Source organism: Mytilus galloprovincialis, chromosome 6 (genome assembly GCF_965363235.1).
Source record: "Mytilus galloprovincialis chromosome 6, xbMytGall1.hap1.1, whole genome shotgun sequence".
Lineage (NCBI taxonomy): Eukaryota > Metazoa > Mollusca > Bivalvia > Mytilida > Mytilidae > Mytilus > Mytilus galloprovincialis.
The window spans coordinates 8,552,628-8,579,984 of record NC_134843.1 but is presented as its reverse complement, the minus strand read 5'-3'; the positions used below and the strand labels follow the sequence as shown (position 1 = coordinate 8,579,984).

At 32.5% G+C, this 27,357-nt stretch overlaps 2 protein-coding genes across 3 annotated transcripts in view; one reads left to right on the top strand and one right to left on the bottom strand.

Moving 5' to 3' along the window:
• LOC143078855 (pre-mRNA-splicing factor ATP-dependent RNA helicase PRP16-like) overlaps positions 1-27,357 on the top strand; it is a 107,873-nt gene that overhangs the window by 30,563 nt on the left and 49,953 nt on the right. For both annotated transcript variants that reach the window (XM_076253862.1, XM_076253861.1), the window contains exons 17-19: positions 451-497; positions 4,751-4,913; positions 5,914-6,078. In XM_076253862.1, the coding sequence (XP_076109977.1) occupies positions 451-497; positions 4,751-4,913; positions 5,914-6,078 (375 nt within the window). The remainder of the gene's footprint in view (positions 1-450; positions 498-4,750; positions 4,914-5,913; positions 6,079-27,357) is intronic.
• LOC143078857 (uncharacterized) lies at positions 13,417-26,725 on the bottom strand. Its single transcript, XM_076253868.1, has 2 exons — positions 26,612-26,725; positions 13,417-19,919 (listed from the first exon to the last, which is right to left on the bottom strand). Exon 2 carries the CDS (start codon positions 19,914-19,916, stop codon positions 18,141-18,143), a length of 1,776 nt encoding a protein of 591 aa, XP_076109983.1. The 5' UTR covers positions 19,917-19,919; positions 26,612-26,725; the 3' UTR covers positions 13,417-18,140.

Here is a 27,357-nt window from a genome sequence, read left to right as displayed (position 1 = left end):
ATATCACACATGAAAAGAATCTTAGAGCAAGATAGATTTTGTGCAAGAACTTGGTTTTTAGTCCGAAATCTAACAACAGTTATCTCCCATTATTTTATAATTGAAACCTATTTTTTAACCTACTTTTAACCTATGTTTATATCATTTCTAAAAGTTTCTTCTGTCTTCCTCACAAGTACATTGTAAGGCATATATATTTCAATTTGCATAAATTGAGCAGAAAACTAGTTCTTTAGAATAAAACTTGGAAGATAAATGGACCAATGGATTAAAAGAGTCAGTCTGGTGATTTAGTACCTTTATGAATGAACATATATTTTGATTTTCAGTAAAGTTAAACTATAAAAGTATTAAACTCTCCTCTTTCCAATACCAACTTTTAGATTGTGATCAGATGGTATCGTTAAATGTTAATATTAGTAGCTCTGTGTATTTTGTTCATTTTTACAGGCAAATGCTAACCAGAGATCTGGAAGGGCTGGGAGAACAGGTCCAGGGTAAGTTAGTTTAATAACAGACCAAGTAATTAGTTATCAAAAGAAATTGAGAAAAATGGCCTTTGATGATTAAGGTATTTGATTTATCATTAATTGTCATTATTGAAAAGGCCAAGAGAACATTTTTATGCCTCAGCTGTAGCAGAGGGGGCATTTAGTTTTACCCTTGTCTGTCCCTTGTACGTACCTACGTCCTGTACATTCCAAAGTTGGTTTCCGTTCTCTAACTTTAGTTTGCCTCAACCAAATGTAATGAATGTTATACACAATGCTTATTATCACAAAATACAGATCAAATTTGAATTATCGAGGTATCACTTTAACCGTTTATGAGTTATGCCCCTTTACAAATTGGTTTCAGTTCTCCAACTAAAGATTATGAAACTTATACACATTACTCATTACCACAAAATATAGATCACAGTGGCAATTTGTGGTGTTGCTTTTACTGTAACAATTGGAAAAATTGCTGAATTTTTCATTTGCATTCTCTATCTTTAGTTTGCCAGAACCAAAAGTTATGAAACTTAAACACAATACTTTTTACCATTCAACACAGATCAAGTACAAATTTGGGTAGCATCACTTTTATTGTTCTTCATAGTTTCCCTTTATATCTTTATATGATATGCAAGCAGGGGCATTGTCTGTGTCGCATTGACACATTCTTCATTAATGTAATTCGAGCATAGACCAAGAAGGACTTGCAGAATAAGATCTGGCCTTAAAGGCATAACTTTGCTCAGTGCTCTTGAGCACAAAAGTCATGCTCGAAACATGAAATCCAGCAATTTGATTGGTTGATTTTTGAGTCTGAGTACACAAATCATGCTCGAAAGTTTTATGACCGTGAGGCCAGGTTTGTAACCAGGGGTGAGATCTGACTTTCAGATTAAGTCCAAAAACTTTTTTTACAATAAAAAACTTACCACAGGTACCAAATGTTTGCCTACATAATTCCTTTCCTCTGTGTTATTTTTGTTTACATACTTGAATCTCATTGGATTTTTTCAATAAAAAAAAAATCATCAGTTTTAAAGTATTAATGCATTGTGAAAACAAAAACTTTTAATGAAAATCTAGACAGATATTCTCATGAATATCTTTTTTATATTAGATACAATTTTTTTTAAGTCTGATAAAGTTTTTTCATAGGTAAGACGTTTCAACTGAGGCACTACACAGGCGTCAAAAGGCGTCATTATCGAGAAAAGGGGGTGGCGTCATAAGGCGTCATGATGGAGGAAAGGGATAGTAGCTAATGCTTAACTAAAGACCAAGAGGAGTAACCAGATCAGATCTAGTGCACCTTTTATCTGTGTATTTAGGCAGATATTGTGAACCCAAGAAATATGCTTATTGTAAATTTTTTCTGTGTGGAAAAAGTCTGTTTATCAATTCCTGTAATTTTAAGTTGTCTGCCCTAGGAGGGACATCAATTTTTATTGACTATGGAGAGCTGGCAGAAAGAGCCAATTTATCTGTGTGTTATGTGTTTAACCTCTAATTTTTAGCTCACCTGGCCCGAAGGGCCAAGTGAGCTTTTCCCATCACTTTGCGTCCGGCGTCCGTCGTCCTGCGTCCGTCGTCGTCCTGCGTCCGTCGTCGTTAAATTTTACAAAAATCTTCTCCTCTGAAACTACTGGGCCAAATTAAACCAAACTTGGCCACAATCATCATTGGGGTATCTAGTTTAAAAAATGTGTCCGGTGACCCGGCCAACCAACCAAGATGGCCGCCATGGCTAAAAATAGAACATAGGGGTAAAATGCAGTTTTTGGCTTATAACTCAAAAACCAAAGCATTTAGAGGAAATCTGACATGGGGTAAATATGTTGATCAGGTCAAGATCTATCTGCCCTGAAATTTTCAGATGAATCGGTCAACCCGTTGTTGGGTTGCTGCTCCTGAATTGGTCATTTTGAGGAAATTTTGCTGTTTTTGGTTATTATCTTGAATATTATTATAGATAGAGATAAACTGTAAACAGCAATAATGTTCGGCAAAGTTAGATTTACAAATAAGTCAACATGACCGAAATGGTCAGTTGACCCCTTTAGGAGTTATTGCCCTTTATAGTCAATTTTTAACCATTTTTCATAAATATAAGTAATCTTTTACAAAAATCTTCTCCTCTGAAACTACTGGGCCAAATTAATCCAAACTTGGCCACAATCATCTTTGGGGTATCTAGTTTAAAAAATGTGTGGCGTGACCCGGTCAACCAACCAAGATGGCCGCCACGGCTAAAAATAGAACATAGTGGTAAAATGCAGTTTTTGGCTTATAACTCAAAAACCAAAGCATTTAGAGGAAATCTGACATGGGGTAAATATGTTGATTAGGTCAAGATCTATCTGCCCTGAAATTTTCAGATGAATCGGTCAACCCGTTGTTGGGTTGCTGCCCCTGAATTGGTCATTTTGAGGAAATTTTGCTGTTTTTGGTTATTATCTTGAATATTATTATAGATAGAGATAAACTGTAAACAGCAATAATGTTCGGCAAAGTTAGATTTACAAATAAGTCAACATGACCGAAATGGTCAGTTGACCCGTTTAGGAGTTATTGCCCTTTATAGTCAATTTTTAACCATTTTTCATAAATATAAGTAATCTTTTACAAAAATCTTCTCCTCTGAAACTACTTGGCCAAATTAATCCAAACTTGGCCACAATCATCTTTGGGGTATCTAGTTTAAAAAATGTGTGGCGTGACCCGGTTAACCAACCAAGATGGCCGCCACGGCTAAAAATAGAACATAGGGGTAAAATGCAGTTTTTGGCTTATAACTCAAAAACCAAAGCATTTAGAGGAAATCTGATGTGGGGTAAAAATGTTTATCAGGTCAAGATCTATCTGCCCTGAAATTTTCAGATGAATCGGTCAACCTGTTGTTGGGTTGCTGCCCCTGAATTGGTAATTTTGATGAAATTTTTGCCGTTTTTGGTTATTATCTTGAATATTATTATAGATAGAGATAAACTGTAAACAGGAATAATGTTCAGCAAAGTTAGATTTACAAATAAGTCAACATGACCGAAATGGTCAGTTGACCCCTTAAGGAGTTATTGCCCTTTATAGTCAATTTTTAATCATTTTTCGTAAATCTTAGTTATCTTTTACAAAAATCTTCTCTTCTGAAACAACTGGGCCAAATTAATTCAAACTTGGCCACAATCATCTTTGAGGTACCTTGTTTGAAAAATGTGTCCGATGACCTGGCCATCCAACCAAGATGGCCACCACGGCTAAAAATAGAACAGGGGTAAAATGTAGTTTTTTGCTTTTAACTCTGAAACCCAAATCATTTAGAGGAAATCTGACAAGGAGTTAAATTGTTAATCAAGTCAATATATATCTGCCCTGAAATATTCAAATGAATTGGACAACCGGTTGTTGGGTTGCTGCCCTCCAATTGGTAATTTTTAAAGAAATTTTGCTGTTTTTGGTTATTATCTTGAATACTATTATAGATAGCTATAAACTGTAAACAGCGATAATGTTCATCAAAGTAAGATCTACAAATAAGTCCACATGACCTAAATGGTCAATTGACCCCTTAAGGAGTTATTGCCCTTTATAGTCAATTTTTAACAATTTTCATTAATTTGGTAAATTTATGTAAATTTTTACCAAATATTTTTCTCTGTTCCTAATGGGCAAAGTTCATTACAGATATAATTGTTAGAAGCAAGAATGTTCAGTAAAGTAAGAACTTCAAACACATCACCATCACCAAAATACAATTTTGTCATGAATCCATTTGTGTCCTTTGTTTAATATGCACATAGACCAAGGTGAGCGACACAGGCTCTTTAGAGCCTCTAGTTTCAATTCTTACAATCACATTTAATTTGTTGTTAAGCTAAATACTTCTGATAACAATAGTTATTTTGCACTAAAATTTTGTAAAAATGCCAATATATCATTTTCAGCTGATCTTGCTTTGCCTGGGCAAAAGCCAATTTTGTCCAATTTAGAACCAGTCTTTGATCAATAAAGGGGAAGTAATTTGTTTAAAAAGTGTGTAACAAAATCAAATCGGTAATGGCAAATGGACTATTCAGGCATCTGTCTCTGCATCTCTGTCGTTTCTGTTTTGTAAATTTCAATGTTGAACAAAGGGAGCCCTAAATACTGAATATATACCAAAAAAAACATTAAAACATAAAACAGCATTGTTTTTTTAAATGAGTATGAATTTGATAAATACAAGTCAGAAACTAAATATTTTTGTTTCCTATTTTCAGCCACTGTTACAGACTATATACACAGAGACAATATAAAGATGAAATGTTAATTACAACCATACCAGAGATGCAGAGAACCAACTTAGCTAACGTTGTATTATTACTGAAGTCACTAGGGGTCCAAGATCTGTTAAAATTTCATTTCATGGACCCTCCCCCACAGGTAATAACTTGGTTAATTTGATATTAGGTAATGCAAAGCTCTGGCTCAGGTAAAAAATTGGCAATTTCTAGGAAATCTAAACTCTGGCTTGAAATAAGAACACATCAAACATTAAGCAGTTGTTGTAATTACAATTTTAAGTTGAAATATGAAATTTGTCCTATTTTGACATTTGGGTTGTTTTTCATTTATAATTGAAACTAATTTAAAGTTTGCAGTTAGGTCCATTTGATGTAAAGCTATGGTTGCATATTAAAATTATTTTCATCTGTAAATTTCATCAATGTTCTACAACATTTGGGTCACAATGACCTACTTTAGAGAGCTAAGATACTTGCTTTTGTATTTAGTATATTACATTACTGATGTGTTTTTAGAATATATCTTTTACTTTTTGAATGAGGCAAAAATGTGTTCAGTAGATCTGTAAAAATAATTGGTATCTAAATTTCTTAAAGCATTGTCCTAAAGTTAAGAAAAAAGAAAGATGAGAAAACAAGAATGTGTCCAAAGTACACAGATGCCCCACTCGCACTATCCTTTTCCATGTTCCATGGACCGTGAAATTGGGTAATTATCTAATTTGGCATTAAAATTAGAAAGATCATATCATAAGCAACAAGTGTACTAAGGTTCAAGTTGATCGGACTTCAGCTTCATCAAAAACTACCTTGACCAAAAACTTTAACCTGAAACTCCCACTTTCATTTTGTATGTTCAGTGGACCGTGAAATTGTGGTCAAAAGTCTAATTTGGCTTAAAAATTAGAAAGATCATCTCTAAGCAACAAGTGTACTAAGTTTCAAGTTGATTGGACTTCAGCTTCATCAAAAACTACCTTGACCAAAAACTTTAACCTGGACGGACGAACGGAACCACAGACAGACGGACGGACGGACGAACGGAGCCACAGACCAGAAAACATAATGCCCCTCTACTATCGTAGGTGGGGCATAAAAATTGAAAGATTGTAATTAATTCTGTCAGATTTATATTGTAGGACAACATATTAAATTCCATGTATCAGTTATGGATATTAGGGGCCATAGATAACACAGGATGTCTTACACCAATGGGTCGACAAATGGTAGAATTTCCATTAGATCCAGCCATGTCTAAAATGTTGATTGTCTCCCTTGAGATGCAGTGTAGTGCTGAAATATTGGTAAGTAGATCCAGCCATGTCTAAAATTTTGATTGGATCCCTTGAGATGCAGTGTAGTGCTGAAATATTGGTAAGTAGATCCAGTCATGTCTAAAATGTTTATTGTCTCCCTTGAGATGCAGTGTAGTGATGAAATATTGGTAAGTAATCCAGTGTAAAGGTTTGAATAATTTTACTAGAACACACCCGAGAAATAACAGGCATTTACAGCTTGTAAACTGTTGTAGGATGAATTTTTGTAAAAGATTTTATGTCTGGAGATTTTCTGAAAAGGTATTAAAAGCCTTCTCCATTTTTTTCCAAAGTTGGTCTTTGTTTACTTTCTGTTAAATTCCATTATTTTCGCGTTTCTGCCCTCAGACAACAATTATTCTTCCCCTTTGCTACAATGCATTTTTGGTAAATTCAAATAAATTTTTGAAAATAGCAACTTCAAACATGAAATAAAGGTTACTGCTTATAGACCATTATTATTCTCATAAAATATGCTTCTAGGACAATCCATCAGTGCTTTTAATTTTGAGAGCCCTCCCTGTTCAAATGCTAATGGTAGGATTTGATCTTCTCATTTTGGCCAAATCAGTCACTTCTTTCACTTTCAACAATAATTTTTATACGACCGTTTTCCACATGTTTCACTTATTTCAATATGTATGCAACTGATATGACCCCTTAAATAGTAAACATTTCAACAGTAGACAGAATACATGTACTTAGGAAGCATGACCCCATATAATAATGGGGAACTAGATTCCAAGACCACAAACAAAGTGAAATAATTGTGGTTTGAAGCCTTCTGTATACTATAAACATATGTATATCATACATGTAACTATTAATTCCAAGTTTTTTTTCTCCACGGCGGTCACTGCTATAATTGTATAGAGAGTCTCTTTATATTATAGTAGTATAATCATAGTATACTTGTAGATAAACGCAAAAATAATTGTATTCTCTCCTAGTTCTAATGAAATCATGTGCAAAATGGTGTTGGGTTGGAATTGTCCTTCTAAATATTGAACATTGTAAATACGTTAGTGACACATCTCCATTAATCCCGATAGGAAGTGTACACGTATTCCACTGTACCCTCGCAGCTCTCGAAGGGTGCTCCGTAAGGGGAGAGATCTACGTACATACACACATACATACAGAAGTCTTATCTATGACTAAAAGTCGGTCTGATGACAGAAACAATATCAGGATGCCTTTTTTTTTTGTTTTTTTTTCCAAAATAACTCAATCTGAATAATCATAAGAATAGATGACAAAGGCGACTATGCATGGTACCGATAGGACACAGAGGCATGATGATTAATTTATTGTGGAAGGAAGAGAACTGACACACAAAATGAGGTCTTCATGTTTAATAGTATAGATATTTCTTAGTGTAAATGACTTAAAGGCTTCATACCTTGTATTCAGATACCTAATTTAAGAAGTTTCTGTTTGTGTATGTCCATTATTTCGCCTGCCTAGAATACCACCCATAGGGATTACAATATGGCAGTGGCATAAACTGTTTTTAAAAAGCTTTATGTTTCAAAGGGTACTGGAAGCTTCATGTCTAGCTTACAGATTCCTTAGGTTGTGATGTTTCCGTACTTAGGGACTTATCATTTTTTATCTGGGAGGGGGGCTGGTCAAAATACAGGGGGATCAAGTTTTTTTCTGTATGTGTAAAAGGGGGTTCAATTTTTTTTTATAAATTCAGTGGCATAAACTGTTTTTAAAAAGCTTTATGTTTCAAAGGGTACTGGAAGCTTCATGTCTAGCTTACAGATGCCTTAGGTTATGATGTTTCCATACTTAGGGACTTATCATTTTTTATCTGGGAGGGGGGCTGGTCAAAATACAGGGGGGATCAAGTTTTTATGCCCCATTTATGGGCATTATGTTTTCTGGTCTGTGCGTCCGTTCGTCCGTCTGTTCGTTCGTCCGTTCGTCCGTCTGTCCCGCTTCAGGTTAAAGTTTTTGGTCGAGGTAGTTTTTGATGAAGTTGAAATCCAATCAACTTGAAACTTAGTACACATGTGCCCTATGATATGATCTTTCTAATTTAAATGCCAAATTAGAGTTTTGACCCCAATTTTACGGTTCACTGATAGAAAATGATAGTGCAAATTTCAGGTTAAAGTTTTTGGCTTCAGGTTAAAGTTTTTGGTCAAGGTAGTTTTTGATGAAGTTGAAGTCCAATCAACTTGAAACTTAGTATACATGTGCCCTATGATATGATCTTTCTAATTTAAATGCCAAATTAGAGTTTTGACCCCAATTTTACGGTTCACTGAACATAGAAAATGATAGTGCAAATTTCAGGTTAAAGTTTTTGGCTTCAGGTTAAAGTTTTTGGTCAAGGTAGTTTTTGATGAAGTTGAAGTCCAATCAACTTGAAACTTAGTATACATGTGCCCTATGATATGATCTTTCTAATTTAAATGCCAAATTAGAGTTTTGACCCCAATTTTACGGTTCACTGAACATAGAAAATGATAGTGCAAATTTCAGGTTAAAGTTTTTGGTCAAGGTAGTTTTTGATGAAGTTGAAGTCCAATCAACTTGAAACTTAGTATACATGTGCCCTATGATATGATCTTTCTAATTTAAATGCCAAATTAGAGTTTTGACCCCAATTTTACGGTTCACTGAACATAGAAAATGATAGTGCAAATTTCAGGTTAAAGTTTTTGGTCAAGGTAGTTTTTGATAAAGTAGAAGTCCAATCAACTTGAAACTTAGTATACATGTTCCCTTTGATAAGATCATTCTAATTTTAATGCCAAATTAGAGAATTTATTCCAATTTCACAGTCCTTTAAACATAGAAAATGATAGTGTGAGTGGGGCATCCGTGTACTGTGGACACATTCTTGTTTTCTGTATGTGTAAAAGGGGGGTTCAATTTTTTTTATAAATTAAAATTAGTTTTTTAACACATGAAAATAAGGACAAATTTTGATCTGTAAATAAGTCAAGAAACAAAATATCTAGAAGAACATTACAACAGTCAAATCAAAATATATTTTTAACCATTCATATACAATTAAGTCAAATCAAAAGATATTTTTAACCATTCATATACAATTAAGTCAAATCAAAAGATATTTTTAACCATTCATATACAATTATTAAAGGAAGACATCACAAGACTTTGGTGATGTAGGAAGCTGCAGCTTCATTATCCAAATAATTCAGTCGTTATACATGTATTTCACTCTCTTGATCACTAAATTAACAAGCTTTACTGCCAAGCCTTTTTTTAGCTCACCTGGCCCAAAGGGCCAAGTGAGCTTTTCTCATCACTTGGCGTCCGTCGTCCGTCGTCGTCATCGTCGTCCATCGTTATCTTTTACAAAAATCTTCTCCTCTGAAACTACTGAGCCAAATTTAACCAAACTTGGCCACAATCATCATTGGGGTATCTAGTTTAAAAAATGTGTCCGGTGACCCGGGCAACCAACCAAGATGGCCACCAGGGCTAAAAATAGAACATAGGGGTAAAATGCGGTTTTTTGGCTTTTAACTCAAAAACCAAAGCATTAACAGCAAATCTGAAGGGGTTAAATCGTTCATCAGGTCAAGATCTATTTGCCCTGAAATTTTCAGATGAATCGGACAACCCGTTGTTGGGTTGCTGCCCCTGAATTGGTAATTTCATGGAAATTTTACTGTTTTTGGTTATTATCTTGAATATTATTATAGATAGAGATAAACTGTAAACAGCAAAAATGTTCAGCAAAGTAAGATTTACAAATAAGTCAACATGACCGAAATGGTCAGTTGACCCCTTTAGGAGTTATTGCCCTTTATAGTCAATTTTGAACCATTTTTCGTAAATCTTAGTAATCTTTTACAAAAATCTTCTCCTCTGAAACTACTGGCCCAAATTAATCCAAACTTGTCCACAATCATCATTGGGGTATCTAGTTTAAAAAATGTGTCTGATGACCTGGCCAACCAACCAAGATGGCCGCCATGGCTGAAAATAGAACATAGGGGTAAAATGCAGTTTTTGGCTTATAACTAAAGAACCAAAGCATTTAGAGCAAATCTAACGGAGGTTTAATCGTTCATTAGGTCAAAATCTATCTGCCCTGAAATTTTCAGATGAATCGGACAACCCGTTGTTGGGTTGCTGCCCCTGAATTGGTAATTTTATGGAAATTTTACTGTTTTTGGTTATTATCTTGAATATTATTATAGATAGAGATAAACTGTAAACAGCAAAAATATTCAGCAAAGTAAGATTTACAAATAAGTCAACATGACCGAAATGGTCAGTTGACCCCTTTAGGAGTTATTGCCCTTTATAGTCAATTTTAACCATTTTTCTTAAATCTTAGTAATCTTTTACAAAAATCTTCTCCTGTGAAACTACTGGGCCAAATTAATCCAAACTTGTCGACAATCATCATTGGGGTATTTAGTTTGAAAAATGTGTCCAATGACCCGGCCATTTAACCAAGATGGCCACCACAGCTAAAAATAGAACATAGGGGTAAAATGCAGTTTTTGGCTTATAACTCAAGAACCAAAGCATTTAGAACAAATCTGAAGAGGATAAAATTGTTTATTAGGTCAAGATCTATCTGGCCGTAAATTTTCAGATGAATCGGACAACCCGTTGTTGGGTTGCTGCCCTAAATTTGTAATTTTAAGGAAATTTTGCTGTTTTTGGTTATTATCTTGAATACTATTATAGATAGAGATAACCTGTAAAAAGCAATAATGTTCAGCAAAGTAAGATTTACAAATAAGTCAACATGACTGAAATGGTCAATTGACCCCCTAAGGAGTTAATGTCCTTTATAGTCAATTTTTAACAATTTTCATTGGGCCAAGTTCATTATAGATAGAGATAATTGTAAGCAGCAAGAATGTTCAGTAAAGTAAGATGTACAAACACATCACCATCACCAAAACACAATTTTGTCATGAATCCATCTGTTTCTTTTGTTTAATATTCACATATACCAAGGTGAGCGACACAGGCTCTTTAGAGCCTCTAGTTTAATTAGCTTATTAGTTTGAGAGAAATTAAGTAGAAATCAAAATGAAATCTACAGCGATTTGAGCAAAATTTTGTCCAAACATACAAATCACGCCACATTATGAAAAAACATAGTGTTCTGAGTGAGCAATAAATTCTATAAATTATTAAATATTATCTACTCTGCATGTGAATATGGATACACATTGATAATGATTCTGACATGAAGAACACCACAATGTATCCTTTTATTTCATAACAGATCCCTTTAGGTCCATTTATACCTCTTACTCCCTTAAAATTTGTACTTTTTAGGCTAATAGATCAAAATTTTAAGGTTATTATCACACATTTATGAATGAAATTAATATGACAATAAATGAGTAATTGAATAGTTCAAACTGAAAGCATGAGCTATCATTATAAAATTTTAGCGCCTCAATTGAGATTTCAATAAGGCCTTACGTAAAGCTTAAGTTTAAGCAGCGTTCATATAATAGATTCCTCTTAATAAATAATGTGTTGTTACTGTTTCAAAAAGTTATTTTTTGAGTTACTTAGGATCAAGTTTTCTTTTATAGCACAATATAGGAAATTAGAAAAAAATAGTCAGAAAAAACTACTAAAAGCACTGGCTTGCTCTACCTACTTATTTCATGGAAAAGGCCTTATGGAAGAGCCCTATTTCAAGACAATTTTCCCTCAAATATGTTTTCATTTTCAATATTTTTGTGAAATTACAAGTGTTTTTTTATGTTAAAATTTTCGTACGTAAATAGAGGGGGATCAAATTTCTTAAATGTTTTACTGGGGGGATTAAATAAAAATAGTGAAATATTTGGGAGGGGGGGGGTCAAGAAATTTTATATTTTTGATTTCAAAATGACCAGCCCCCCCCCCCCCCCCACTAGCTCACTTCTTAAAAGCTTTATATTTTAGAAGGTGGAAGACATGGATGCTTCATACTTTGTATATGGAGGCCTCATGTTACGAAGTTTCCGTCAGTCACATGTCCAATGTCCTTGACCTCATTTAAAATTTTTTGTAATGTTAAGTTCTCTCTTATTATAAGTAGTAGGATAACTATATTTGGTATGTGCGTACCTTGCAAGGTCCTCATGCCCGTCAGACAGTTTTCACCTGACCTCAACCTCATTTCATGGATCAGTGAACAAGGTTAAATTTTGGTGGTCAAGTCCATATCTCAGATACTATAAGCAATAGGCCAACTATATTTGGTGTATTTAAATATTTTATGATCTATATGTCAGCCGCGCAGATTTTATTTGACCTTGACCTCATTCTCACAGTTCATTGCTCAGTGTTAAGTTTTTGTGTTTTGGTCTGTTTTTTGTCGAGCCTGCGACTTTAGTTGCAGAGAGCTTGACATAGGGATAGTGATCCGGCGGCGTCGGCGGCGGTGTTAGCTCACTTCTTAAAAGCTTTATATTTTAGAAGGTAGAAGACCTGGATGCTTCATACTTTGTAAATGGAGGCCTCATGTTTTCATGGTTCAGTGACTACTTGAAAAAAAAGTTAAAATTTTTTGTAATGTTAAGTTCTCTCTTATTATAAGTAGTAGGATAACTATATTTGGTATGTGCGTACCTTGCAAGGTCCTCATGCCCGTCAGACAGTTTTCACCTGACCTCGACCTTATTTCATGGATCAGTGAACAAGGTTAAGTTTTGGTGGTCAAGTCCATATCTCAGATACTATAAGCAATAGGTCTAGTATATTTGGTGTATGGAAGGACTGTAAGGTGTACATGTCCAACTGGCATGTGTCATCTGACCTTGACCTCATTTTCATGGTTCAGCGGTCAAAGTTAAGTGTTTGTGTTTTGGTCTGTTTTGCTTATACTGTATGCAATTGGTCTATTATATTTGGTGTATGGAATGATAGTAAGATGTACATGTCTAGCTGGTAGGTGTCATCTGACCTTGACCTCATTTTAATGGTTCAGTGGTCAAAGTTAAGTTTTTGAGGTTTGGTCTATTTTTCTAATACAAAAAGCAATAGGCCAACTATATTTGGTGTGTGTATATGTTTTATGATCTATTTGTCAGCCGCGCAGATTTTATTTGACCTTGACCTTGACCTTGCCTGGCATGGTTTATCATGTTTATCTGACCTTGACATCATTTTCATGGTTCATTGATCAATGTTTGGTTTTCTTGGTTAATGTTAAGTTTATGTGACAGTTGTAATAAAGCTTTACATTTAGGACTATCAACATAAAATCAATGATTAGTAAAGAAGGCGAGACATTTCAGTGTGTGCACTCTTGTTTTTCCTATAAATGATTTTATTGGCACCATCTTAAAAAATGACACAACTGCTTATAAATTTATTGCATATTTTTTTATATTGGTTATTAAATGAAAAATAATAATATAAATAGGATGCTCACAAAGATATAACATTCAGTGTAATGGAGAAAAATCTTATCAGGGTTTTGTGATTCAAAATTGTTTGACCTTGAAAAGAAGTTTTATTTAGAGTTGCCAACAATATTATAATAATGCACACATGTAGCATACCACATTCACAACACAATATAATTGACATTTATTCTATTTCCTGATGTGTATCTGATAGACATAACATTCAGTGTACTGGAAGAACAGTCTTAGGGCTTAGTGAGTCAGAATTGTTTGACCTTGAAAAATAAAGTTTCATTTAGAGTTTCCAAAAATATTATGATGATGCATACATGTTGCATATCACATTCACAACACCATGTATTAAATTTTATTCTATCTCTGAATTTCTATCGGATAGTCATAACATTCAGTGTACTAGAGGAAAAGAATTTGGGCATTGTGAGTAAAAATCGTTTGACCTTGAAAATCAAAGTTTCATTTAGAGTTCCCAAAAGTCATGTTTCTAAAATGAAAATTACTTGAAGCTCTGAAAATTACTTGAAGCTCATTTTAAGTCAGACAAGGGTATATCAATTAGACTAAATGTCGATCATAATAAGACAAAAGGTTCATCAGGATTTTTGGAATAAATGGGTGAAGGTCATTTACTTGTATAGGAGATGATGGGAATCAAGTATATGAAAGCTTGCCATGATCCTGAACTTGTTTATATTTAGAAATGATGTAATATTAAAATAATAGCAAGAATATGCTGATATGAATCTAACCAACAGGATAAAACTAAGGCACACATAATCACATTGTTAAACTGTGCCCTCTTTGCTTAATGTATAGACAGTAAGTCTGTTATCAGCACAGATGATAAGTTCACCGCACTGTTACTTGTGGTTTACCTCTTTTTATTTATATAAAATGTATAAGTATATACCTACTATAATGACCTCTAATGATGTCTGTGTAATAAATAGTAGCTATAAGGTGTAGTAACAGATTATTTTATTAGTCAATATTGTTGTGAATCTCTTTGATAAAACTCCTCTTGAGGCAAAGATATGAATGTAATTTTTAGGTCAAATAACTTTAAAAACATAAATAAACATAAATAAACAGTGACTGTGCCAAATGTCACGTGCACATAAAAATATTCATTTGAAAATGATAAAAAATAGTTGTATCCTTTTTTCCCACTTTTGCCAAAAAAGGACATAAAATACTTTAAAGCAAATTGTTAACAGATATTTGTGAAGTCCCAAAAAAAATTTTATAGACTATAAAACTATTAACGTGACAGCAACGAAGATGGAAGTTTTAAACCACCTTGACTGGCTATCCAGCCCTTGCACGGTCGGCTGTGACAGCATAAAAAGAATCATGAGGTTGTTTTAATAGGCCATTAGTAATATTTGAATTTTCAGCCAGTTTTTGTGAGTAAAAGACTTTAACAAAAGCCAAGATATGATTTTCATGGGGCTAAAATAGTCCTAAAATTAATTGTAGTTCATATTTTCTAAAGCAGGGAGAATTTTATGCCAAATGTATGTAGAATATCCTTTTTAGTTGAAACTGTCTGCTCATTGTGCTCATTGATAAAAAAAAAACATCATATAAACAGTTACCATTTAAAAAATGAAGTTGCCAAAGATAAATTATACCATTTAACTCATTAAAACAAGGAATTTGTCAAAGAGACAACAACCAGACCAAAGAGAGAAAACAGCCTGCAAGGCCACCAATGCGTCTGTAAAACAGCAGAAAAGCCCGCACTTGGACTGCTGACCCCTTGACAAAAATGTGTAGTACTTTGAAACATATAAATGCAAGAGGTTACTGACTTGAACAGACAAAAAAAAAACCCAGCAGTATACATAGTAAAAATCAGTTTAAAAGAAGTCAAGGTCATGATTACCATTATCACACTATATCATTTCATAAGTGTTACTACAATGTGTTAATACATTAGAAAATAATTAAAATTTCAATAATTGATCATGATCTATTTTTTTTATCACGCCTGAAGGTCCAAAAAAAAAACCAACAAAAAAGTAAAATATATCAACTTATGTAAATGCATAGACACAGCTTGAGACGATTTCTTGTTTATAGATAATAATTTCCATTTTGAATTGCCTCTGGACAGAATCTTTAGAGATTTAGTATGTTGAGTAATGGTAAAATATAACAAACTATTTAGACTTTATAGTAAAAATTTGAATTATGAGTCACTTTATGTACTTAAATTATGTATGGTACGTAAACTAGTACAATGATGAGATGGCAAAAAACAAGCTGTAACTTGCTGTTGAGACAAACTGCACATAGAAACAATGACTTGGTGTTGTAAATTTTTAGATAAAAAGGCGAATTTGTAATATCAGATTTTTTAATTATGAGAATTTGAGGTTCCAAATATATGCATCTATTCAAATGCATTGATCTTGAAAAAAAGGGGGTCCCAACTCCCTGAACCCTCCCTCTGGATTCGCTCACGGAGGTCATTTATACAAATAAAATGTAGTTACCAGTTACATTAAATAAAAATACCATTCATCAGAGATTCTGCCATCATGAAATGAATTGGTGGTGTATTTACTAATCATGTTATTATATTTTGTACATTCACATGATGCAATAACTATACATTAAATTTTATATTGAAAAATAACTCATTTATATAAGTGTAGGACTCTAAAGTGGGATTGTACTCTAAAGTGGGATTGTACTCTAAAGTGCGATGGTCATGCTAAAGTGCGATGGTCTACGCTAAAGTACGATGGTGTCTCACGCTAATGTGCGATGATTGTTTGTTCACTAAAGTATGATGGTATATCACGCTAAAGTGCGATGGACCAATAGGGCTATTAGGGTAAGGTTCAGGGGCTTTAAAAAACGTTTAAGAATATTCAATGTAAAAATAGTCCTTATATATATGCAAAATCTAGTACTTTAAGGTATACCATATATGATAGTCATTATAATTTAACAGTAGTCTTAAGTGAATGATCCTAAAAGACCGTCCACGTAATAATTGATATAAAGGTAATTTAGGTGTCACAAAATACTATATTTTTGTAAATTAAGTTTTAAGAATTCGGGCGTATTAAATATTGTGATAATAGGTGTAGCTTGCCATTTACACTTTTTAGTCTATAATTTTTTAGACCCCTCCCCTGTTTTTTACAATCGTCCTTGTAAATTACAAATATAAATTTCAATTTTTGTCGGAATATGTAGCATTTATTTGTTTACGCTTTGATTTAAATGAGAGAGAACGACGATGTTTGCCGAGCTTAATTTTCTCCATTTTTGTAGTGACTACACATCCATGTTATATTTTCCTGCAATGAACAATTTATAATTTACGCATTAAAACATGTACCTTTACTTTGCCGACGTATATTTTCAATCAAAGCTACAACATTTTAACAGGGACCGCAAAATAAACTGCAACATAAACAATGACTCAATGTATCCGTTCGCTTCGAATAAAAGCAGCATACAGGATATCTATGCGAATACTACTTGTATCTATTAGGCTTTTAAGTAAAACGGTCGACTACAGCAGGATACAAGTTCTTCTACCAGCTACTGAAATAAAACACATTTTCTCTACCTGACAAAGCACAGTTCGGTTTAAATTAATTAAGTTATTGACATTTGGTTCAAAAGTTCTCAATCAAATATTTGTAATTTTTCTTCTGGCATGATCATTTTTGATTTGTATAAATGACTGCTAACGTCATAATCAAACTACGTTTCTTACGTCTATACTTTCGCGGACCATCAGACTTTAGCGTATGGAGGCATCGCACTTTAGCGTATACCATCGCACTTTAGCGTGACCATCGTACTTTAGCGTCCCTATAGCACTTTAGAGTCCTACATATGTATTTACAATATGATAGCTTTGTATTATAGAGTTATTGCATGAATATTGGGAAATATTGTCTCGAGTAGAATTTTATATTGCACGAGCTTACGAGGGACAAAATCCCCCAATATTCATGCAATAACCTTTTATTGTATAGCAATATAATATTTGAAAGTAAAAATAGGTTTAAACTAAGATTTTGTCGTTGATGACGTTATGAATTTTGAAGATTTATTGCACTAGTGCAATATCGGAATTTATTGCTGCCAACTTTTGGTTACTTTCTGTGGGAAATATTATATGCTATGCAATAGAATGGATTATAACATTGGTTCATGGAATTACATTGATTTTCCAGTTAAATAAAAACTGATAATTTCACAGGCATCATTTTCATTACTATCATTTTTTCACTGTTTTAAGGAATTCAGTATACAACTATTATCTATAATCTATATCATTATTAAAGACATTGATATTCAAACCTATTCATTTTAATATGGATTGACCTATCAGTAGTTTATAATAATATGCAATATTTCGACTGATGTCATAAACTAAATATGTTAAAAATGTCAAGAATTTATGTTTAAAAGTTGAATTATCTCTAAAAAATAAATAAATGGCACATGAAAGAGTTCTAATTGTGGTTTTCAGGCAGATTGTCATTGTTCGGTTTATTCATTGTCTACACATATCTTATATAATATTTCATACAAAAGGAATATTTACATTACATTTAACTGTCAAGTTGAAGCAACAATGATGAATATTCATGATATCTGACGTCTGCATGATAAGATATGCCATTATATTGTCTAGAGTTTAATGTCACATCCTCCAGCAGCGTCTTCTGTATAACCTTGGTTTGCAACCCCCGGTTCTTCGTTATCACTAGGAATATCAATACGAATTCCAGCGCTACTTCCTGAGTCACCATCAGGTTCAATACTGACATCATCGTCAGGTAAAATTCGGTCAGTACTTCTCACTGCAGGAAGAGTGTGGTCATCACTTTTTGTGTAGTCAAATACTTTTATTGTGGGTACTTTAAGTGAATCTTTTTGGTTTTTGCTCCATTTTGCAGTATTTTGTTTTGACTTAGTTTTTTCTGATTTTTCTGCTGTCTTTTTGTCTTTGTCCTTTTCTTCTGTTGACACAGACAATTCATCGTATAATAGAAATCTTTTTTTATCTAAACATATAATGTATGCGAGTGCAACAATGCATGGAATTAAAAATATAACACCTGCTAAGATGCCTACTATAATTTGTAAGTCTAAATAAGAAATTTCATTACAAACGCGACCTACGCTATGTGTTTCATTTTGAAGTATGTTAAGGCATACTTGATATTTTCCATTTCTGAGTTCAGAAGATTGTGCTGAATACTTTGTTGCAGATTGATGGAGAGTTGGTGAATGGTAAATTTTGTTTCCGTCTTCGTTGAATATTGTGATGTCGTAGCCATAAAAGTTTGAATGGTTGTAACTTCTCCATGTAACAGAAACTCCATCATCTTCTTTTTCCGTCTTTAATTTCAGCTTATCTATTATTTTCTCTTCCCCGAAATCAGTATCTGGATCTTTTGATTTCGTGCAGTGTTCTGGTGGATTAAGGAAGTAGTGACCTGAGCATTGAATGTTAAGATCAGTCACATTGATTGTAGCCCCCTCTGTTGTTTTACATGTCCAATCATTGATTTCATGTGAATGAATTGTATGGATACTGTCCATTTCCTGGTTGTGAAGTAAACGTTGATGGAGCCAGCTCAAATGACAAGAACAGGTTAAGGGGTTACCATGGAGATTTATATATTCAAGGTCAATAAGTCCCTCAACCTGGCAGTCATTTATATGCTGTATTCCAGAATAACTCAGATCTAGTAGAACAACATGATGTGGAATGAGCAGATTTGAGATTTTTTCGGTGTACTGATTGTATGCAAGCTTCAATGATTTCAGATCATGCAAGTTCATGAAGGTTTCCGAATGAAGGATGGATAGGTTGTTTTCACTAATGTCCAAGTCTCGGACAGAATTTTCCAGTCCATTGAATGTTGTTGCTGAGAGTGATTGCAGTTTGTTATTTGACAGATTTAAACACCATAGATACCTGTTATTTACAAATGTATTGTCTTTAACCTCTGTTAGCTCGTTGTAAGAAATGTCAAGTATTTCTAGTAGATGCAATGTAGAAAAAGTAAAATCATCTATATCTGTAAGGTGATTAGATGATACGTTCAATTTCTTAATGTTCGTGCCAATTTCTAGAGGAAGGAATGTGGGTAAATTTTTGAAGTTGTTTTCACTGAGATCAAGTTCACGGATAGTATGAATTCCATTAAAGAAAGAAGTTGGCAGAGCACTCAGATTGTTTCCCGAGATATCTAATTTTGTCAAATTCATCACAGTTTCTATCATCATAGAATTGTTTAGGATTTGTAATGCATCAGTTGTGTTAAAGATGCAACGAATATTTTCGGCATTGTCATTTACACAGAAGCAGCTGTTAGATAGATATTCAGAACATATTTGATTGGTTGTTGCTATGCAGGACACAACACATAACAACATTAGAAACTGTACATACATTATCTGAAAGAATAAAGCAGTCGAGACATTAGAAAATCGTATTTACATTTCTGATTTATTCTTTAATTTCAAAAATTGAAATCAAAATCTTACTGTGAAATATGTTGGTGTAAAAATGTTAAAGAAAAAGTGGTATAATTGCGTATGAGACATCTCACCACCATAGACGAAATAAAGTAGTACTAGAACCTTAGGTCAGTTACTGCCGTCAACAATGAGCTAAACCAATAAGTTTGAAACATTGTTCTGGATTACTCTTTATTATGAGCTCTCAGAGCCACAAGTTTTGAAAACCAAAGGTGTGAAATACATGGGGATCTATAGGTTGCATTTCTGTAAATATTGACAATGCAATTTCCCATAGGAACTCCTTTTACAGCTAAAACTGTACCACTTTTACTATGAAGTTTTGAAAAAAATCTTATCCTAGAATTGAAAGTTCATTTGCACCACAATTTTTTTCAAAGGTCAAAATATAGGGCTGTGCGGCATATTTTCAACGTTTATATGCCCCGAACTTCTCAGAGTTGAAACTTACACTAATTTTCTTAACTACCCCTACCTCGAATGAAAGATTACCACAGATTTCAATGTAAACAATATGCACGTGTTTATTTACTGGTAACATTCCCCAGTTCTGTCTCTGCGATATGGAACACAGAGAGCATAACTGGGAACCAGTATGTAAACAAAATTAATTTTCTATGAATATTCTATTTCTCCCCAAAAGAGGCGTGTTGTCAGAAACAGCTGTATTTACAAAGTGCAACCTATACAGACATTTATTCAAATAGAAAACTCTCTAAAATCAGTTTTTCTCACATTATGACTCATTTATCAGAATTATAGTCTTAAAGAAATCACTGTGTATACTCTAAGTTTTTCTTTACTATACATTTTATACCCCCTCCCCTGTTGCATTTTTTTAAAGAATTTGAAAACAAGACTTTAATTATTGCCAGCTTACCCTATTTACATATTTTCTGATAAAAAATGCCTAAAACCTGTTAAAAACTGTTTTGATAACATATTGAAAGCATATCAGAATATTATAAATGTAATGTTTAGCAGTCAATCATCACAACATTCAAGATTATATAAAGTATCCAATCCAGCCTCTGTCTCCAGTCCACATCTTACTGTATGCCTATTTGTCAATTAAAGAACACATTTTCTGCCTCAAATGGTCAATTTAGAATTCTTGTCACAACAGTATCATCTGTAACCATATATCTGACACAATTTAGCTACTATATATACTAGAAGTGTTCAAACAAAGCCATATTTGCAATAGTTGTATGTTTGCAGATACCAGTCTGAGATATAAATTCACTTAAAATGTTGTAGAGATGACTGCTAACATCTGATTTTTGCATAACTTCCAAACATAGTTATTGTTTCTATATCAAGAACTTTAAAATCAGAAAATCATAGCATTTACAAGTTAAATTATTTGTTTTATGACCCAGGGGGTCGGCAATTTTCTATGTTTTTTGCCCCTTGGGCCTCAAATTTCCTAAATCAATCTGCTGTTTCTAGCAATTTGAAATATTTAGTACATATTCAGGATAGAACACACTATTGTAAGTTTTCTTGAGATATTTTTGTTTTTCTAGCTTGTATTTGTTATGCCGTGGTGACAAAAAAGAAGAATTAGGTGTTGCGGCTTAATTTTGGGTTATCAAAAGGACACAAATACTCCATAAATAATATTCAGGAAGGATCTATGAGTTTCAATGACTGCGAAGAGTAAATATAAGCACTTTTTAACAATTTAACTTACAAATATGCAAATGTTATGAATTAATTTTGTATCCAGGACTTTAAGTAAACTATGCATACTGTAAACTGTGAATTTATGCTGAGTCATCATATCTAAGGCCCAGGATTCTATCAATCTTCATTAAATATTTATAAAACTTCATATTTGAGTTAATTTCTTTAAAATCTGTGAAATAAAGCAAATTTGGTTAAATTCTGAATGTTCCCCTTTTTCACCCTATATAGGTTGCATTTCTGTAAATATTGACAATGCAATTTCCCATAGGAACTCCTTTTACAGCTAAAACTGTACCACTTTTACTATGAAGTTTTGAAAAAAATCTTATCCTAGAATTGAAAGTTCATTTGCACCACAATTTTTTTCAAAGGTCAAAATATAGGGCTGTGCGGCATATTTTCAACGTTTATATGCCCCGAACTTCTCAGAGTTGAAACTTACACTAATTTTCTTAACTACCCCTACCTCGAATGAAAGGTTACCACAGATTTCAATGTAAACAATATGCACGTGTTTATTTACTGGTAACATTCCCCAGTTCTGTCTCTGCGATATAGAACACAGAGAGCATAACTGGGAACCAGTATGTAAACAAAATTAATTTTCTATGAATATTCTATTTCTCCCCAAAAGAGGCGTGTTGTCAGAAACAGCTGTATTTACAAAGTGCAACCTATAGCCTGGTATTTCAAAAGATATTGGCCTTTTTGCCATAATTTGTCTGCTATTTTGAGATTATTATGTACTATATTCTTGGTGTAGCCTTAGGTTCCTGTCCAATACTTCATTAAAAAAGTTATTTGTAAATAATTTCTTTAGATGTATGTTTCAATAATTTAATTTTGGATGTAACACGTCTTCTGATTGGCTGACGGTATTTTGTTATGAGCCCATAGACATAATTTAGTCATGTGACTGTGACGTCATCAACGTTTTTTCAAGGTTATCTACGGTTTAAAATGGAATTTAGGATTAAATTATAAGAAATGACTGTAATATTTTTTCTGTCTATTCGAAATAACATAAAAAATGTGGTGCACGCTGTTAAATAACCCGCTACGCGCGTTATTCAGTGTGCACCACATTTTTAATGTTATTTCTTCATAGACAGAAAACATATTACAGTCATTCCTTAATTATGATATGTTATTCTGGTTGACTAACTGCAATCTCGCGTTATTCCTCAATTAACTTTATTACACAATAAAATTTCCCATTTATGATGACATGAGGTCCCACAATAAAGTGCACAAGTAAATTAAATAAAAACTTGATAAAAATCGTGTTTTCATGATCCTCGCTAAAAAATGTAATTATAGGTATTGAATGCTTCTTTTTGTAACTTCATAGGGTTGTAAAAGCATTGATCGCGCACATTTTTAGAATAATTCTGAAGTGCTTCCATGCTTCATACAAAATGTTCTCCGCTCAGCGCTTGTACACCCCAATGAAGTTACTAAAAGAAGCATTCAATTCTTAAATAAAGCGCATCGAATTTCAATAAAACTTTTGACTTTCATTTATCTGCTTATTAATAAATGCATCATTTTTATGCTAGAATGCCAGTTTAATTCCTGTAACCTAATGACAACCTTAATTTAGATCCTTGTTTATATGACAATCTGAATTATTTTTTTTTATTTATTGCTTTTTCATTCTTATTCAAGGTTAATTAAATGCAAAATACTGGTGTGAATTTTTAAACTAGAATACTCAAATAAATGATAAGTGGTTGGTTTAAACTAGTTTTTTTTTGTTTGTTTTTTTTCTTTATCTCAACCCATTTAAATTATATTCAGTTAACTAACTAAAGGTGCATAAAAAAACATACAATAATATCTGCCTATAATAGCTTACATCCACTTTATTAAAAATTTTGTGAATAGTTGTCTCAATGGTAATCATACCACATCTCCTTATTTTTAGAATAAACATCTAATGCTAGGTCAAAGTACTGCTGATATGAAATCATGCTGTCCTACACTCTAATATGGGTACCTGTATTTTATAGAAAATTTCACACAGCAATGTCATAAACAGCATAGATAGACAAAATTGGGTGTGATGTCAAGAACATACTATGTAGATTTTCAATACAAACCATAAAAAGAAACATTTTAAATAAATTATCTAATGATATTTATCCAAAACAGTATCAGCAATGGTCATTGAACAACAACAGTATGATTATAACCTTTATTAATATCTCTATAAAGTAAAATAGAAAGATTTAAAGGACAATTTCTAAACTTGCTAGCTTTATAAATGATATTATCATAAAATTGGGATGTGAAACATCACTTAAAAGCTCTACCTGAAGGGGGAATCATACAGGTTATTTTAAGGAACCTTTATAGCTTGCTTTTCAGTGTGAGCTAGGCTCCATGTTGAAGACATGTGAAGTTCTTTCACCTATATATAATGTTTTACTTTTACAAATTGTGACTTGGATGAGAGAGTTGTCTCATTGTCACTCATACCACATCTTCTTATATCTATTCATCAATAAATGCTATCATGGTAATTTTGAGATATGTTGAAACAAAAATTTGATGTTTGAGATTTGGCACCATTTTCCAGTTTGAAAGTTATTTTAATTTTAATTTATGGATAGACATACTAGCAGATTAATACATTTGATATCTATTCATTTGAATGTCGTTAACAGTCAGATGATAAGTAAGATAATAATACCCACTGGCTAGTTAAATCGAGTACATAGTTGTAGGTGTTAAATATATGTTAATTTGGTAAATTATCATACCAAATATCTACATTAACAGAATACTTAATGATAAAGTTTATATGAGGATAACGGTCATGATTTTCTTACAAGTATAGAATATTTACTGGAAAGTTTATATGAGGATAATGATAACGATTTTTGGTTTACAAGTTAACTGCTCTGTTTGGAAAGCATTTAAATATGAGTTTATCTTCAAACTTCTTTTCAAATATCCACATCCAGTGTTTTGGAAAGCAAAAGATTCATAAATACAAGGCGAGTAAATATGAAAATAAGAAGATAGGGTAATATTTATTTCAATATAAACCCTGACTCAGTACAAGATTTTTCAAAAAAAATGTCAGTAGCAGTAGTGTGGATTCAGTTATTTTCGTGGGTATCAATTTTCGTGCATTGCTGAAAACTTGAATCTTCCTTGATATTATATTTCATGGTTTTGACAATCTCTCTATACAATCTACGCATATTGAAAATATGTTATTTGTTGAACATTTGTATTCATGGTTCACCTGTACCCACAAAACCCACGGAAATTGATATCCAACGATTAATAATCAATGAACAGTATTCTAAAATGAAGTTTTTATTTATCTGTACAGGCTTTGTATAATCCACAGAAAATTTATTTTTTAGTACTTCAAACTCCTACTGTTAAAAAATGCACCAAATTCTAAATAAGATGGTTTTAAGACAAAGGAAATTTGCAATGTGATTAACAAAACTCTGAACAACTGTCCAACTGTCCAACACTTTAAAATATCAAGTAATATTAGATTTTGAAAAGTATGAAAAAAACTTTTGTGAAAGTTGAAAAATTTTGTTCTGAAGTTGACTTCCTTAGTAAAATATTTTTTAAGACTGAGAGTTTTAAAATCATTACAATATTACTGTAGTATCTTTTCTTTTTGTAAGTTAACCTGCTTAATGTACGGTGTGGGTAATACTCATTGTTGAAGGCCCTAGGGTGAACTTACACCATTATCATCATTTGGACTTTGGAAGATTAACGTCTCATTGACAATAATTCCATGCCACCTTATTTTCATATTTGTATTATATTAATCAATCGAGAAAACACCCACACTCAAACAAAATTAATGCAAAATTTTCAATCAATATATTTATATCAAATTTGTGAACTAATGTGTGGAAAGTGAGAAATTCCTTAAACTATAAGATGTGACAAAAATTGTACTGTCTAAGATAAGTAACAAGGTATTGAGATACATATTTGATATTCCATAAATGATCATTATTATGATAACTACCTAACTATGTGAAGTAACAAGGGACATTACATCATTTTGTTTTATATATGACAATCCATAGTTACTGTAAAATCCACTGAAAAGATTTGTGTATTCTCTGTTCTCTTCACAATGTCTGTATTCTTTCCACTTAAATCTTATGTAAAGAGTAATTGCAGCCTTTCTAGTTTTCATGACATAGAATTATTATTTGTATATATAAAGTAATGGTTTTTATCTTTCAAAGTGCAAATGGCAAACATTAATGGCCTCCCTGTTACACGCAAGGGTTTTCTAATGTGTAAAATATTCATTACTTTTCCTAGATTAACCTGAAAACCTTGTACTGTCAGCTTAAATTTCTTTTGTTTTCTACTGTTAATTTCTATTGTTCTATAAAATTGGAAATTGGGAATGTGTCAAAGAGACAACAACCCGACCATATGAATATCTGTCTGTAACCCAATAAGATAAACAATTTGCATGAAAAGGGTGTTGTTTTTTTTCCACATTAACCTTCGGATCAACCCTAGTGTACTGCTGATTATAAAAAACTAAATCTAATAAAATGAAATGATAATTTATTGATTGTCAATTTGTTTTTTGTCTGATTTTTTTTATTCCTTAGTTTTCAAAAATATTTCAGGAAGCAGAAAATGGTGTGGAATAAATACTGTATATTCCCGAATAAAAAGCGCATTGTTTTAATAAGGCGCACAGCCGTTTTTAGGGGATAAGATTGTTTTTTTCCTTACATGAAATCTAAAATTGATTTAAATTAATTTTTTATTAGAATACCATTTTTGTAAAACTTTTCAATGATGTGTTATCATATCACAAGAAAGACTTTTTAATTTTTTTATATTTCAGTCCGTACAAATTAAATTATAATTTGTATAATATTGATTTAAAATAACTGTACCTTATTTGTGTGAATCCTTGTTAAGATTGAGTGTAGATAGACACTGTATCAGATGTTAGATATGGCTTCTGGACAATTATCAATCTTCAATCTCTCATAATACTGGAAAATACAAATTGAGGCTCCTTAGGTTCTGTCAAACAGATTTTCAAAATAAAATTTTCTTAAAAAATATATTACAGTTAAAAAATGGAATAGCCTTCCTTTTTAAATCATACTAAGTTATCCTTTTTATGATTATTTAAACTTGAGATTTCTGTTTTATTTTATAAAATTCTAGGTTTCCCTGTTTAAACCTCTTCAAGGTTAGTGCAAAATTCTGACGCACTTAATTTTCAAAAAAAGGGAGGTGTGCATATTGGGGTGGATTCCAGTAAAGGGGGAGGTGTGCACAAAGATATTTAAATTTGACCTTTATGAATGAAGTATGTTTACCTCTAGCCGAGGATTAAAAAGAAAAATAAAAACATAATAATACATTATAATATAAGATATCTTATAGTGAAAGATCTAGCTTATTAAAAGTATAAGATTTAAATACCCTGCTCAGAAGTCATGATAATAAATCCATGAAAGAATATATATCAATAATTTGAACTCATAATGGTTTTATTGTCGTTCATTTGTCTGATAACTATTTTGTTTGGAGTTAAAAATGGGTTTTTGGAATTCTATCCTCTCATTTGTTCCCTAATTAACTAATTAACATATTAATTTCCCATCTTTTACATTTTGATCTTATTTAG

What these genes read in the sequence shown, in the direction of transcription:
- LOC143078857 (XM_076253868.1), bottom strand. Translation starts at nt 19,916, where the DNA reads ATGTATGTACAGTTTCTAATGTTGTTATGTGTTGTGTCCTGCATAGCA.